Genomic DNA, 17,482 nt, shown 5'->3' on the forward strand with positions numbered 1-17,482 from the left:
AAAGTTCCAACTGAGACTAAACCCTAGAAAATGTACCTTCGGGGTAACATCTGGAAAACTATTAGGCTTTATAGTCAGCAAGAGAGGCATACAGGTCGATCCTGATAAGGTTAAGGCTATCCAGAATCTACCTCCACCACGAACCCAAAAAGAAGTCCGAGGTTTTCTGGGCAGACTAAACTACATAGCTCGATTTATCTCTCAGTTAACCGACAAATGTTACCCCATCTTTCGTCTCCTCCGAAAGAATAGCCCTGGAGCATGGGATCAAAACTGTCAGATTGCATTTGAGAAGGTAAAAGAGTACTTGTCTCACACTCCTGTCCTGATGTCCCCTATCCCAGGAAAACCTCTGTTTTTGTATCTCTCCATATTCGAGAACTCCATGGGGTGTGTTCTGGGTCAACACGACGAGTCTGGGAAGAAGGAAAGAGCCATCTACTACTTAAGCAAAAAGTTCACCGATTGCGAGGTCCGATATCCTCCTATTGAGAAGGTTTGTTGTGCCCTGATATGGGCTACAAAAAGACTTCGACAATACATGTTGTATCACACCACTTGGCTGATTTCCAAGTTAGACCCACTAAAATACATGATGGGTGTACCTGCTCTATCCGGAAGGTTAGCCCGATGGCAGATTCTTTTGTCTGAATTTGACATCGAATACGTGAGCCAAAAAGCGGTAAAAGGCAGCGCCATATCCGATTTTTTGGCAAGCAGAACTGATGAGAGCTATGAGCCGCTGGACTTTGATTTCCCAGACGAGGACTTAATGGCCATATCTTTAGAGGAAGCAAGCATTTCAACAGACGGTTCCTGGAAAATGCACTTCGATGGGGCATCAAATGCACTAGGACATGGCATCGGGGCAATTCTAGTCTCCCCAGAAGGGAGTCACTACCCATTTACGAGCAGACTGAACTTTGATTGTACCAATAACATGGCAGAATACGAAGCCTGTGTCTTGGGAATTCGGGCTGCACTGGGGCAAAATATAAAGACTTTACGGGTGTATGGAGACTCAGCCTTAGTAATCTATCAGCTCCGAGGAGAGTGGGAAACTAAGGATATAAAGCTGTTAGAGTATCGAAAACTAGTGTTGGATCTGCTCGAAGAGTTCGACGAAGTCACCTTCCACTACGTGCCTAGAGAAGAAAATCAGATGGCTGACGCTTTAGCTACATTGGCAGCCGCATTCAGGGTTGGTGGGGAGTCTGAAATGATGCCAATCAACATGCAATCGTATGCGTACCCAGCTCATTGTTACCAAATTGAAGAAGTGAAAGATACTAAGCCTTGGTACTTCGACATTCTGCAGTATATCAAGCATCGGAGTTATCCAGAGAAAGCCACCGAAACCGATAAGAGAACCCTTAGAAGGTTGGCAGCTGGATACGTCCTTGACGGAGAGGTTTTATACAAGAAAAGCCATAACCAAGTTCTATTAAGATGCGTCGATGCTGAAGAGGCAAAAATGATAGTGGAAGAAGTACTAATGGGGTTTGTGGAGCACATGCAAATGGGCATATGATGTCAAGAAAAATAATGAGATGCGGATATTTTTGGTCCACACTGGAAAGTGATTGCATCAACTATGCTAGGAGATGTCATAAATGTCAGATTTATGGAGACAAGATAAATGTTCCACCCCATCCACTTCATGTAATGACGTCACCATGGCCTTTTTCTGTGTGGGGCATGGACGTTATCGGGCAAATCCATCCGAAGGCTTCGAATGGTCACCGTTTCATTCTCGTAGCAATTGATTATTTCACGAAATGGGTAGAGGCTGCGTCATACACCAGTGTCACTCAATCCACTATTTGCAAGTTTCTGAAGAAAGAAATTATATGTCGGTATGGTCTACCTGAAAGGATTATCACCGATAACGCAACAAACTTGAACAACAAGATGATGAGTGCTGCTTGCGAACAGTTCAACATAAAACATCACAATTCCACTGCTTACAGACCAAAGATGAACGGAGCAGTAGAAGCAGCAAACAAAAATATTAAGAAGATAGTGGAGAAAACAACTGAAACCTACAAACACTGGCATGAGAAGTTGCCTTTTGCTTTGTTCTCTTATCGAACCTCGGTACGTACATCGACTGGGGCAACTCCATTTTCACTAGCCTATGGAATGGAAGCAGTGCTACCCATTGAAGTCGAGATTCCGTCTCTCAGGGTCTTGTCAGAAGTCAAACTAGATGATGCAGAGTGGGCACAATCCAGATATGATCAGCTTAATCTGATAGATGAAAAAAGACTGAAAGCCATTCATCATGGTCAAATCTATCAGAAACGAATGATCCGAGCACACGATAAAAAGGTGCGCCCAAGAATATTCCGTGAAGGGGATCTAGTGCTAAAAAGAATTTGGCCAGTCCAGAAAGATTTCCGAGGAAAGTGGACGCCAAATTGGGAAGGACCTTATGTCGTGAAGAAGGCTTTCTCCGGAGGAGCCCTTATCCTGGCTGAAATGGACGGACCTGAGCTGCCACATCCCATTAACTCGGACGCAGTCAAGAAATACTTCGCTTAGGATGAAAACCCGAGAGGGCGTCCTAAGTTGAAAAAAAAAACGTTTAGGGTGAAAACCTGAAAGGGCACCCTAAATTGAAAAAAAGAAAAAGAGGAAAAAAGAAGAGGAAATAAGGTGGGTTCAAGATGAAAACCCGCAAAAGGGCGTCTTGCAACTAAGGATGGGTCCAAGTTGAAAACCCGGAAAGGGCGATTTGGATATCAACGGTGGAAACATCCCGACACATGAATCTTCTACGAACTCAACAAATCGGAGAAATGTTGCACCCTCCCAAACGTTGTCGCATTTTCAAAGATCCTTTGGCAAAGGTTGCATTCAAAGTCACCAAACGGCTTTTCAACTCAGAAGTGCCCACGTTATCGAGATCTAAGACATTCATTTACACATCATTGTGTATTCATTTTCTAGAATGTTTGCCATGTATTATTTGTTCTTCTCCTCCCTTATGAATAAAGACCATCTTTCCTCCAATTCCTTTTGAGCATCTTGAATTAGATTTAAACCTAATGGTTTATTTACTTTTTATAAAAGATAATCGCATATTACTGTACAAAGATTCATTGAAAAGTACAGGTACCCAGAAGCCGATCAAGGCTCATGCACATGCTTGAGATGGTTGAGGAGCATCTCTAAAAATAAAAAAATAAAAATAAAAAAACCAGAGTATGCACATCAGATTCAGACATTTGAAGAAGTCAAGATCAGAGATCGGAACTTCAAGCTTTCAAAGTCAAGAGTCAACAACGACAGGCCACCGGAAATCAAGATTTCTCTCCAGAGCCCGTAATAACATATGTTGCCCATACATTTTAGGCATACCTAAGAGCATGACATCCATACCATCGCATATATGCATATCTTTGCAGGTTTTACCCAGAGCCAATTTCAACTTCACAACGAAGGATATTGGACTCCAGACAACGCAAGTTCAACTTCACGACGAAGGGACCGCTGGTTGTCAACAAACATTTCTCAAATTCAGAGCCAATTTCAACTTCACAACGAAGGATATTGGACTCCAGACAACGCAAGTTCAACTTCACGACGAAGGGACCGCTGGTTGTCAACAAACATTTCTCAAATTCAGAGCCAATTTCAACTTCACAACGAAGGATATTGGACTCCAGACAACGCAAGTTCAACTTCACGACGAAGGGACCGCTGGTTGTCAACAAACATTTCTCAGATTCAGAGCCAATTTCAACTTCACAACGAAGGATATTGGACTCCAGACAACGCAAGTTCAACTTCACGACGAAGGGACCGCTGGTTGTCTACAAGCATTTCTCAAATCCAGAGCCAATTTCAACTTCACAACGAAGGATATTGGACTCCAGACAACGCAAGTTCAGCTTCACGATGAAGGGACCGCTGGTTGTCAACAAACATTTCTCAGATTCAGAGTCAATTTCAACTTCACAACGAAGAATATTGGACTCCAGACAACGCAAGTTCAACTTCATGACGAAGGGACCGCTGGTTGTCAATAAACAATTTCCCAATTTCAGCTTCACAACGAAGTATCTTTGGTTAGAAGACGATCCATGAGCTACCTCCAGAACTCTGAGTTCGATTTCAACTTCACGAGTTCGATTTCAATTTCACGACGAAGGATTTCGTACTCAGAATTTTCCTAGTTTGAACTCGACCTGACGACGATAAAGTCATTTTGTGATTGACAAACCAGTCTCGACATCGGATTTCAACTCTATGACAGAGGATATTTGATAAAGACGGAATTCGTGTCTTTTAATCTTTGCTCTATTTTCGTTACACGATAATGAGCAAAGAGGGGCAACTGAAGACACTCAATTTTGACTTTTGTATTAATATTATTATATTATACAATTATATATATATAATTACTAATTTTATTATTTAAATGATACAGGCCCGGTATTACAAGTCCAACAATAGCCCAAGTCAGCCCCAGGCTCAAACCCACGTGCAGATCAGCTCCCTAGGGTTTCCAGGAACCCTAGCGCCGCATGCTCATCCCTCGTGTCAGCGCCGTTTCCAGAACCGAGCCATCAAGTCCCCACACCTCACGAGTCTTCACCATTCACGCCTCTCCTCCGTGCTTCTCGGCAATACACCAACAACGTGCACATTTGGAAAACAAGAACCCAGTATTAGAATTCCATTAGGACTCAAATATGTAATCTAAGAATAGGTTTTTTTTCCAGTATAAATAAGGGTAATCAAACTCGTTGTGGGGGAGATCTTACACTGGATTCACACACGAGATCACTGTGTAACAACTACTCACACACAATAGCCAAGAAGGTTCAAGCACTTGTCAATATTTTCGAAAAAGATAATAAAAAGGTATCGTTTTTTTTACCTTGGTTTGTGTTTCATCGTTGCATGTTGATTGTTGCTGGGGTTTTCGCTCGGAAACGACCAAAAAGACGAACGGCCGAGGACCATATGGGTTTTTTTTCGAGACTTGTTTTCAAGATCTACACCCCGGTAGGCCTATTTTAAAAAAAAATCTTTCGGTTTTTGAAGAGGGAATTCGAAAAGCTTTTGAAAAAAGTAAAATTTTTTGGGTTTTGCCGCCGATGACGGGCAGCCGGCGCCGATCAGAGGCGGTCGGTGAGGCGGTGCCATCGTATTTCTGGGTTTGGGGGCGACTGTGTTCTTCATTATGAAGAACACAGATGAAAACCAGAGAAAGAGGGAAGGTTGCGGCGAGAGAAGAAGGAAAAATGAAACTAAAAAACATTTGATCCATGTTTATATCAAATTCGTGTGTTTTGCCTTAAATTAGGGTAAACCCGCTTTTAGTCCCTCCTATTTTAAAAGTCTGTTATTTTGATCCCCAAATCCGGTTCTCAAACTCCAATGTTATTCTAATTCGACCACTCAATTCGTTTTACTTTCAATTTGGTCCCTGATAAATTCAATTCGTATTTCTTTAAATTTTTTTTTATATATTACGTTTTATTATATATATATATATATATATTATTATTGTTATTATTATTATTATACGTATATATATGTATATATTTTATTTTTTTATACTCTTTTACCATTTTTATTTTTATTATTATTATTCTTTATATTATCCTTATTATTTCTATTATTACTATTTTTTATTTATTCATGTAATTATATATATATACGTATTTTCTATATATTTCATCTATATACTTAGTGTTAATACATATATATTATTTTAATTAACTTTTTGGTCATTTCTTTATCTAGCTACTACATCTTATAATTTTATACGTTATATGTGTATTTTTTTTATTTATTATTTACCAACCTTACTCATTTTATCTTATAATTATATTTCTATTAACATTTTTTTTTTGTATTTATGTATATACATATATATATATATTCATTTTACCTATTATTGATATTTTTCCTTTTTAATACTTTAATATATATATATTTCTCGTTTCATTCATTAATTATTTATTCCACTTTTATTTTATTTATTTCTCCCTTTTACTTTTTACTATTATTATTATTTATTTATTTATGCTATTATATTATATTTTTATTATTATATTCGTATATGTATTACTTTTCTTTTTTTTACCTTTTATTTTTATATATCTTTCATGTATTTTTCATATTTTACATATATATGTATATATATTTTATTTATTATTTTCATCATTATTATTTCATTACTATTTTTACTATTATAACTGTTATTTTTATTTATATATTACGCATATTTTTTCTTTTTTTCATTTTCATTGTTTTGTATTTTATTTTACTCTGTGTAATTTTTTATCCATTTATGTTTTATTATATTTTCTTCTTTTTCTTTATTTGTATTTTCGTTTGTTTTTCTCTTCTGCATATCTTATTTTGTATTTAGTCATATTTCATTCTTTCCTTTTTGTATACATTGTTTTTTATATTATTTTGTTTGTTCGCCTTATTTTTCTATTTTTATTACTTTCATTACCTAACCCTTTCCTTGGCTTTTTGAGAGAACTTCAAACAATCAGTGGTAAGCAATTTGGATCAATATTTTACCTTTTAATTTAACTTTCAATTTTCTTAATTAAAGACAACTGGAAATTACACAGTACCGAAAGGGCAGTTCAAGGGTGCTAGCCCTTCCTTGACTGTAACCGACTCCCGAATCCGACACATCTCTGGTAAGACGCAGATCAGGTAAGAAATAGGGTATCCAATCAACCCATTTATTTTTAAATAAATGATCGGTGGCGACTCCAATCCACATTTTCCTAAGTCGAAGCCCAATTCCGGGGCCCAACGGCAAGAAGGTTGCGACAGTTACCATTCTAATTTAATTTAATTTAATTTAATTAAAGTTGGTTAAGATATTTATTGTTATCTCTTGAGTATTGGCGGAATCATGATTTTATTAAAGCGGGATTAAAGTATTTTTATTTTTCATAAATATAATTTTTTAATCGAGGGACTTGATAATTTTTTCTTTATTTATTTTTAAAAAATGTATATTTTTTCAATATTAATTAATAGTAAAAAAAATAATTGACAGGAGCTAAGGTTCCCTTGGCCCCATTATGTTCTGCCCATGCTCATGAGGTTTCGGGCTCAAGTATCATATATGCATTGATATAAACGTTTATTATTAAAGGTTTGAGAGTCTTTGAACATATACTACCTCGTATTCACTTCAAATTTATAATAAAAATATATTTGGACCTTTAAATATTTATACATTCTTCCGGATCTTTAAATAAAAATCTTATCTTCATGTTTAAGAAATTAATGTTTGAAACTCATTGAGTGGTCTCAGTGGTTAAAAGGAGTGTTGTCCTCTTTTAAAGTCTTTGATTTAAGCAATTGCGTCTGCAGGGTGTATGTTATAAATGACTAAAAAAGATTATGAACATATATTATCTTATAGTCACCCCACACTATTAAAAAATAGAAAAAATTAAATTAACGTATGTGGATTTATACTATAAATTTGTTTTCTTATGAAGAGAAAAAATGACTTGCACCAAATTGCTGTGAACCCTAATATACTTATCCTTTATCAAAGAAGATTCAAAGTTCAAAATCCTATTTTGAAAGGAACCGCATTGCCCAAGCTCCACAGAAAACACGAGCTTTAAATTTTATTCAAGTTTATATTCGTATTTGCAAATAACTAGTTTAAATCTGTGTTAGATATATATATATATATTTAAAAGATTAAGGATGCAAAAAGTCCTAATTTTTTAGGGGAAATCAAGTGAAATCCTATTTTTTACCTAATTAAATCAATTAAGTTCTTTGATTTTTTTTAAATATTAAAATACTTTTGTGCTAATTATATTAAAAAACTTAAAATATTACTGAATTATTTTAAAAAATATAAAAATATTACAAAATTATTCTAAAATATTAAACAATTAAAAAAATATTTTTTTTAAAATATATAAAATATTAAAGATTACTAAAAAACTATAAAAATATTTAAAAAATATTTGTGTGAGATGAATCATTGTCTGAGGACGTCATAAATTCCTCTAGAGCAGAACTGCTATCGTGCATTATCACAGATTGCCTTGGAGAAAAACTTTTTTCATTGATAATGAATCAAACAATAGTTTTGATTCTTAAAATTTTAAAAATAAATTTAACATATTTTTCAATACTTGTACTATAATAATTATAATTTGTCAAAAATAATAATAATAAACTCCTCGTCTTTAATGCATATTCATAGAAATCTTTGATTTCAATAACTTTGACACTTTTCTTTATTTATTTATTTATTTTTGTTACTCTTCATGTTCTCAAAGTTTTACATTAACTAATTCGAACTAACTCAGATCATACATCTGATTACATCTGATTTTGATATGTGAGTCTCTCAACGAAGATTTTCTGTATATACAATAACTCGAACTCAATACCTGCTTAAACGATATCAAATTACTTACTTAAATCTACCCATAAGTAAGCTAAACACTTTTCGATGGCAATGAATTTAAATGGACAAATTGCATAAAAAATAGTCGTTGACGTTGACAAACATTAAAAGAGAAAAAAAAAACTTTTTTTAAATTTTTTTATTTGACCTTTTCAAACTTTTTTTACGTAAACAGAAGAAACATCAATTAAATTGATGAATCAAATTTAACTAACTTTGTTTTGTTGAAGAAATCACAAAAGCATTCTTAGACTTCGTTAATTATCCAAAATTTCTTTCAACCGTTGCTTATCTGGGAAAAAAGAGATTAAAAGCATGGTGTTTCAGTTTCTGTATCTTTTTGAATTTTAAGAAGCAAAAATGTAGGGCCAAAAACCATACGGAGCCATCCATCCTGATCCTAGTGGTAGGTAATGCAACAGTTGCAAGGTGCAACATATTTTACTTTCCTTCCTTTTATAAGGCAGTTGATCGGGACTTGTTCAAATTTTCTTTATTTCTTTCTACTCTACTGTTATTTCTAGAATTGTGGTAAGTCTGGGTTTTTTATATCTCCGAAGAAGTAAAGAAGAGCAGACCACGCTAACCGAAGAAAGAGCCATACACGCACCGGCTGCCCACGGCGGCAACTTAATCCCCAATGAAGGATAGAAAACCCCAGCCGCAATCGGAATCGCAATCACGTTGTACGCCATTGCGAAAACATAGTTCAACCTTATACGGCTAAATGTTTTCCTCGAGATATCGATTGCTGTGATCACATCTTCCAAGTTATTTCTCATCAAAACATAGTCTGCAGCTTCTATGGCAATATCAGTCCCCGCACCAATTGCCATACCAACATCTGACGCTGCTAGAGCAGGAGAATCATTGATCCCATCACCCACCATAGCAACAATGCTTCCATCTTTCTGGAATGATCGTACCACGTCAGCTTTTCCCGCTGGCATTACCTCTGCTCTAACATCATGAATGCCCACCTGTCCATAAAAAGAGTACATTTTGTTCAATCTAGAGTCTGCACACCCTATCGTCATGTGATCTTATTATTGGTATGAAAAGATTAGATGAGTCTTCATCTTACATCCAACCAATACAGATGCACAACCAATGCAATATCGGTCATTGAGTAGGCAGTATTTCAACAGAAGCTCATAAAAAACAATGCAATGCATAAGTACGTATGAAAGCATACAAACCTCCCTAGCAACAGCCTGGGCTGTCCTCCAATTATCCCCAGTAACCATGACAGGTATGACACCCAATTTTCCCAGGCCTTCTACGACCACTGCAGCTTCTCTCTTCAATGGATCTGCTACTCCCAAAACTCCGATCACATTACCATCATAAGCTACAAGTATGCCTGTCCTGGCACTCTCTTCCAAATCAACTACAAATTTTTCTACATGGGTCGGAATGCCAACTCCACTTTCTGTAAGCAGCTTCCGGTTACCGACCTATTCACAAATACCATGTTTGATAAGAGTAATAAAGACAATTTCTCAAGCCTCAGGATTTATAATTAGTTATGACCAAGCACTCACAAGTACTCGCTTTCCGTCGATAAAACATTGAATTCCTCTTCCTGGTACGGCAGAGAACTCTGCAACATCAAGAAGCCATGCAGAAACAGGGGATTCTTTGCTGCTGCTTTGAGCATCTTCAGTTAGCGAATTTTCGTCAAAGAAATGGAAGTGGCGTGCATATTCAACTATTGCTTTGGCCAATGGGTGTTCACTGCTAGCCTAAGGAATGAGAAGAGGGGAAATTCAATGACTGTAGAAATGCATAAGAAACAGAGGATTCTTTGCTTCTGTTTTGGGCATCTTCAATTAGCGAATTTTCATCAAAGAAATGGAAGAGGCAAGACTATTTTAGATTTTCTCCCTTTATTGTTAAATTCTCTTCGTGGGACTTGAAACCAGAAATAGCATAAGAAACATACACACAAAGAAATCTTATTTTGAAACTAGTCAAGCTGTTAGAAATTACCTCTGCAGAAGCCATCAGAGTAAGGAATTCTCCACGATCCATCTCTGAGAAAACTTTTGCAGTTGTGACCTTAGCTTTGCCCTGGGTTAAAGTTCCAGTCTTGTCAAATATAACATACTTGACCTTCTGAGCTCTTTCCAGCACATCTCCTCCCTTTATCAACACACCATTATTAGCTGCAACCCCTGTAGCAACCATGACAGCGGTTGGAGTAGCCAAGCCAAGAGCACAAGGACAAGCAATTACCACCACAGATATTGAAAACATTAGGGCAAACACAAAGTAATTTCCATTTTCTGGCAGCCACTGCTCTGGGTAGGCTCCAGCAATTCCACCAACATACCTGCAATCAATCAACAAAAGTACCCAATTTTGATGGAGGTCACACGTTTTATATAAAAAAAGAACGAAATTATAACAAAATAAGCCCTTCAGATCTTACCATCCCAGCCATGTGATCAAGGACAACGTAACAACGGTAGGAACAAAGACACTTGCCACCTGCGAGCCGCAAAAACCTAGTATTAAGCACTAAACATAACATGCAAGCAAGACAACAAAATTTCCTGTAAAAAAAAATTCCACCAATTTAAAGTAATGATCTCATAGATGCTACAACGTAGAGCATAAACATTTAATATGAAAATATAATAAAAATTAAGTCTAAGGGTGTTGATTTAATAAGGGGAACCTCCAGTATTTTTGCATTGAACTTTGTCCCAGCCATTCCAAACTTAACAATAAACCATTTGATATTTGTCAATAGAAACTACTTAAAATTTATAGGCACTAATCGTAATTTGAAAATTAATATGACCAAAAAGTAGAAACTAGTAGTTTACTGCAGCTACTTTTATCAGTCTCTCCTACAACGAAAATTCTCCCACTTCTCTTCCACTATCTCCCCGCACTCCTAAAATGTTAATGCTTTCAATTTCATATTCTAATAAAAAATTAATTACTCTTAGAGATAGATTTATCATTTTTTCTTCATCCATGTAAGTGGATGACGCTAGGACTGATGATACTGATAATATATAATAGATTTAGTCATTTAAAACCCATGAGCTTATTCAAATATTAACATTCAAAATTTCTTCAGGACACCCAAAAGTCAAATTTCCATAAGAAAAACTTACAAAATCAGCAAACTTCTGAATAGGAGCTTTGGACATCTGGGCTGTCTCAACCAACCTAATTATCTGGCTCAAAACTGCTTCAGAACCAATTTTTGTGGCCTTTATGTGAAGAGCGCCATGTAAATTAATTGTTCCTCCAATAACTGGTGAATCAATCTCTTTTGAGACAGGTACAGATTCACCGGTTACCATGCTCTCGTTTACATAACTTGAACCCCATACAACAATACCATCAGCAGGAAGCTTTGCACCAGGAAGAACTTTTAAGGTATCACCAGGCTGAATTAACAAAGCATCGATTTCCCTTTCTCCAAAAATGTTTCCAACTGCAGAAAGGATAAATAGAAGGCACATGTCCTTCAATTTCTAAATTTGATCCCATTTAAGACCATATAATACAATCAATTATCTGAATAAGACCTGATGGCATGAATAAGAAAAGTAAAGTCCTAGATACATTTCAAACAACATTTACCAAAATAAAGTATAGATTAAGAAACACATACCATTGTCTTTAACCACCAACAATGCTGTAGCTGGTGCAAGTTCTACTAGCTTCTTGATAGCATCTGATGTTTTCCCTTTCGCAAGACATTCCAAATACTTCCCCAATAACACAAATGTTATCAGCATGGAACTTGTTTCAAAGTATGTTGGTGACCAAAACCCAGTCACTGCACCATAAAGAAGCGCACCAACAGAGTAGAAATAAGAAGCTGAAGTACCCAATGCAACCAAAACATCCATGTTAGTAGAACCATTTCGAAGAGCCCTGCCAGCTGCAATGTAGAAACGCTTCCCAATAACAAATTGAACAACACTAACTAATGCCCATTTCAACCAATCACCCATTAAGAAAGGTCCGCATCTCCAGAGTAAGAAAGCATCCAACAAGGGTATATGGGGACAAACTACTCGAATTAGAAAGACAGGAATCTGGACCAAAACATGCCAACAATAAGTTCAAAACAAATACAATGGAGGAAGAACCAATTAACAAATTTCAACATGCATTGCACTACATGGACAACATTTGGTGCGGCAAGATCCCAGAAATATGCTACGGTTTGGAGGCATAAGGCAAGGCGTAATATGCTTTCAAGTAAAAAGGCTAAATGGTTTCAAACACAGATCCTATATTCAAGAGAGAAAATAAATGCTGCAACATATCTCAAAACTAGACCACTAGTAAAGAAGAGATGTAAAAGAATACTCACACTAAGAAACAAACTGGAAGTAAAGAGCTGGAACATAACTGTGGTCTCTTCCGCATCTTTAGAAGTCATTCTTGCATATGGGTTCATAACATGCAGTTTGAACTTCCCTTTACTTCCTCCTTCAATTTCATCAACCAAGGATCTTGAACTGACAACTTCAGGATCAAAAAGAACTTCAAGTTCTCCCGAAGTTCTCTCAAAACAAAATTGCCGAACCCCTTTCAAGCTGCTAAGTATGCCTTCCAGAAGCTGTACATCTAGCTCATTAAATACACCGGAAACCCCAAGTATGATTTTATCCTGCTCACTACTCTGTACAAGTGAGGCTTCAAAACCAGCATCTTCAATTGCATTGACTATATCATCTTTACTAATTACTGTGGGATCATATTCAACTTCCCCTAATGAAGTGGCTAAGGCAACAACGGCCCTACAAACACCAGGAAGATCTCTCAAAATGCCGTCAACGGAGCTAACACAGGCTGCACAGGTCATACCTCCAATTGTAAATTGCCCCACAAGCATTCCTCGTGGCTTCGTTCCAACGTCACTGGGTTCAGGTAGAATCTCAGCATCAAACCCTGCATCTTCAATTGCGTTCTTTATGTCTTCATCCTGAATTTCAAGGAAGTATTAGAGATCATTTGGTTCACAAAAGCTCCATTTTCGAAGTACATACATTAGACTCAAGCACGTGAACATAACCCAAGATAAGTAAGAGTTCCAAGTATCAGGCGTAAAAACTACAGTAGAAACCCAGCCACCACGCCCAAGAAGAAGAAAAATAGTTCAGTAGTTTTTTGTTGAACCCCCCTCCCCTAAAAAAATAATAAATAATAAATTAATAACAGAAAGAGATATCGGAAAGTTGCTTCCAGCAAAATATTTACCTCATGGAAGAAAATAGGTGAAACATAAGAACAAATTTTCCCCTCCACATATTCAAAGCAAGACAGAAAAAAAAACATATAGACTGACGCAAAACTATTTCCCCGTGAAAAAGTAAAGAGAGAATGATCAATTAAATATAAAGAGATATATATATAAAGGGAACCGAAAAGAGACACCATCAGTAAAGCACAATAGCAGTGCTAAATGAATTTAATCTAGAGCCACAATTACTTTAGAAAAATGGTAATATGATTACAACACTGGATGAAAAGCAAATACCATAGATGCAGTTTGAGAGTGAAAGAGATCAAACATCAACGTTCATCAGAAGGTCTTTTTCGGTCCAATAAAATAGAGAAACTAACAATTTATACACTGCAAATTGATGTAGCGATCATGATGAAACATCGACTTAAAATCATATTGCTGTCATTCTCTCAAAGAATTTGCTATAGTCACGGATAAGACAAAGTAAAATCAGACTTAAATGCAATACATATGAATATAAGTAATCAACATAGCTTATGAAAATTAAAACTCGGAAAAGCTCGAAGCCAAAGAACAAACAACACTATACTTGAGCGTAAGTGTGGATATAAGATTACACATTAAAATCAACTGAAGCACGTGAATGAAGAGAGTAACTTGCCGAACATTAATGACGCTAATTTTCACTAATTAAACGAACCCAGGAGCATAATCTAAAGTCAAAATCCAAAGTCAATAATGCCATAAAAGAAAAGAAACTAAATCTATCTAATTAAGTAAACCCAACAAACGGGAAACGGAAAGGTAATTAGAACCGATAAAAATAATGATATTTTCGGTCTTTTTTTTACCGGTTTTGTTATTATTTTTTAGCCGTACACTAAGGAGCCTTAACCACAGAACTCTCCCCCCAACAAACTCAATTAAAAGAAGAGAAAAAGGAAACGAAACGAAAGGTAAGTAAGGGAAGTAACCTTAACCAAATTTGGATCAAAAACAACATCCGCACGATTCTGCAACAAAGCCACGGATGCTCTAAAAACCCCATCGATGCTCTTCAAAGCACCCTCCACGGAATTGGAGCAGGCGGCACACGTCATCCCCGTTACAGTGACCTGAATTCTCCGCATACTACCTTCATCCATACTTACTGGCTTATAATCTCCTGCATCGTACGAATCTAAAAGTCGCGTACCTTCCTCCATGCCAACGGGATCGTCAGCGCGCACCGGCGAGGAATAAGACGATCTCCTGCCGCTGGCCGACTGCGACGTCAGTTGCAGGTCCGTCGTACTCGGCGACATTAGGGTACAGAAGAAAGGTGAGAATGGAGCAAATAGAAAAACCGGAAAATAGTGAGAAAATTAGAGGGAAAATAAGAGGAAATGTGTGTATGTATTTATATAGAGAGAATAAAAATTAAAAAAGTAAAAGATTTATGAGTGTGTTGGGAGAGATTTCCGAGGGAGATGGTGGAGACAGCAATTTTTCAATAGTTTGGGTTGGCTGGCTTAATGGCTTCCATCAGACTACCCAATTTGTCCCTGCCATTTATGTTTATTTACCATCAGCCCAGCATTTTGTACTTGCCGAAACTGAATAGTTTGTACTACACAACAGGGTGTGGGACCCTGTCTTTGCACCAAATCCTCGTTTCCAATTTTCTTTTTCTTCTTCACCGATTCAATTAAAATTACGGTAAACTCTATATTTAATCACTCAATTATTTTTATAGTTTCGTTCTAGTCATTTAATTATTTTTAAATCATAATTAAGTTATGATTTTATTCTGTTTTCATCATCCGTTTTTAAGAAATAAATAAAACTGTTGGTGTGATATCTTTTTTTATTTTTTAATGATGTTATAGTAATATGTCAATTTCATTATTAATTCTTTAACAGTAGGTAATTAAAACGGAATCACGATAATAGATGAGTGATCAAATACATAATTTATCTTTAAAATTATCATAATCATTTTATTTTAACATCAATCGATCTCGCACGAATCAAACGACCTCAATGACTAAAGAGATAATTGTTATCTTTAGAGATTTTGAATTTGAACACGATATCTATTAGGATGTTTGAACGTTCATGACCACATTATGATCATTCCATACTATATATATGTATATCAATCGATCTCATTGTATATCATGTTATCTTTTTTTTATTTTTAATGATGATGTGGCATGACCTTATGGTGACATGTCGATCTCACTATTAATTTTTTAACAATAAGTGATTAAAATAGAACGACAATAATAGATGAGTGACTAAATACATAATTTATCTTTAAAATTAGCATAATCATTTTCTTTTAACATCAATCGATAATCAATCGACTTCAATGATTAAATAAATAATTGTTATCATTAGAGATTTTAAGTTCAAACACAATATCTATAAGGATGTTTGAACGTTCACTCCAGACTAGAAAAAAATTAATCAATCCTAAAGAAAACATCAATATATGTCTCCCCCTAACAATAATATTTCTATTTTTTTTGAAGTCCATATAAACAAGGGTTTTATTTGAAGCTGTTCAATGCATAAATATTAGATTTTTAGGGATGAAACTAAAATAGCTTGGCCTCGAAGTTAATTATGGTTTGTTGAGACGATTTCCCAACAATCACGTCATGATGTATGAATGGGACAATCCAATTAATAATTGAACCTCGTGCTTTCAAAGATACCATACGAATAACTAATACTACTCAACAGCACTTAATAACTACCCCAGCACGAACCTCAATAATTTGAATATAAAAAAATTATTATTATTTTTTGAAGTCTTGAATTCGAATACCATAAATATTAGTAGTATCAGTGTTCAATATCAAATGATTGAGAATTATCTTTGAACATATATTACTTTATATTTATCTCATATTATTATAAAAAAAAGACATCTACCCATTGTTGCAAGATCTATTTCTTTATTTAAAATTCATCAAGTAACGTCAGTGGTTAAGAGGAGTATTATTTTCCTAAATATTTTAGGTTTAAATAGTTACGTCTATAAGGTGTGTGTTGTCAATAGTTAATAAAAAATATGAATACATATTATCTTATAATCAGAATAATGTGTGTCGGCACAGGTGGTTGAAATTCAGGAATTTGAGTTTGTAAGATCGAGTTCGGATCCTACCACCGTCACTTTTGATGGACAATCTGTAAATTCTTATGTAAATATCAATTGAGTCTTATGTATGCCCTGGCCTTAAACTGAGGTAATCACTCATGACCTAAATTTTTTTACCAAAAAAATATAATAATAATCATACTATTAAAAATACAATTTTTTTTATTTATAAACAATTATATTATGTTCACCCCATACGAAAAATTTATGTTATCAATATATATTATATGTATCTATTTTAAAAAAATATCAGTCACTAGATGAAATTAATAATTATAAATTAAGAGGTATTACATCCTTAAAGTAAATAATGAGATTGGAGGCTCACACGAAATACAACAATTTAAATATGTTTAACTACTTAACCAATTAAAACATCTCAATAAAATAACGGTTTAAATGTAATAGTACGCAAGATTTTTTCCCTCTAACACTAATCTTCTTGACACGCGTAATAAACAATAATTGGTATTTTCTTAATATATGATGATAGTATTAATTTTTATCGTATATATTTTAAATTTAATTTAATTATTAATATTTTTTTCATTTTTTAAAACTTTTACTTTTTTACGTTAATTTTAATATTTATTATGATTTTAAAATTATAAGATAAATAATTTAACAATTGCATAAAGTACATTTGATTTACTATGTAGATTGTCATGTGAAT

General features: G+C 35.1%; 1 protein-coding gene across 1 annotated transcript; it reads right to left on the reverse strand.

Annotated features, from left to right (window-relative positions):
- Positions 1-8,844: 8,844 nt before the first annotated feature.
- On the reverse strand, positions 8,845-15,024 carry LOC120190170 (copper-transporting ATPase RAN1-like). Its single transcript, XM_039193293.1, has 9 exons — positions 14,633-15,024; positions 12,780-13,394; positions 12,069-12,498; positions 11,563-11,888; positions 10,866-10,924; positions 10,424-10,766; positions 9,976-10,176; positions 9,631-9,888; positions 8,845-9,411 (listed from the first exon to the last, which is right to left on the reverse strand). The coding sequence occupies exons 1-9, from the start codon at positions 14,960-14,962 to the stop codon at positions 8,935-8,937; spliced, it is 3,039 nt and encodes a 1,012-aa protein (XP_039049224.1). The 5' UTR covers positions 14,963-15,024; the 3' UTR covers positions 8,845-8,934.
- Between the last annotated feature and the right edge of the window lie 2,458 nt (positions 15,025-17,482).

The sequence above is a fragment of the Hibiscus syriacus genome, unplaced genomic scaffold (genome assembly GCF_006381635.1).
Source record: "Hibiscus syriacus cultivar Baekdansim isolate YM2019G1 unplaced genomic scaffold, ASM638163v2 tig00116962_pilon, whole genome shotgun sequence".
Taxonomy (NCBI): Eukaryota; Viridiplantae; Streptophyta; class Magnoliopsida; order Malvales; family Malvaceae; genus Hibiscus; species Hibiscus syriacus.

Excerpts from the sequence above, each read along its gene's own strand:
- LOC120190170 (XM_039193293.1), bottom strand. The coding sequence starts at position 14,962 with ATGTCGCCGAGTACGACGGACCTGCAACTGACGTCGCAGTCGGCCAGC. Across the intron at positions 10,925-11,562 it reads TTCAGAAGTTTGCTGATTTT|GTGGCAAGTGTCTTTGTTCC; the intron begins GTAAGTTTTTCT and ends TGCGGCTCGCAG. Across the intron at positions 9,889-9,975 it reads TCGACGGAAAGCGAGTACTT|GTCGGTAACCGGAAGCTGCT; the intron begins GTGAGTGCTTGG and ends ATTTGTGAATAG.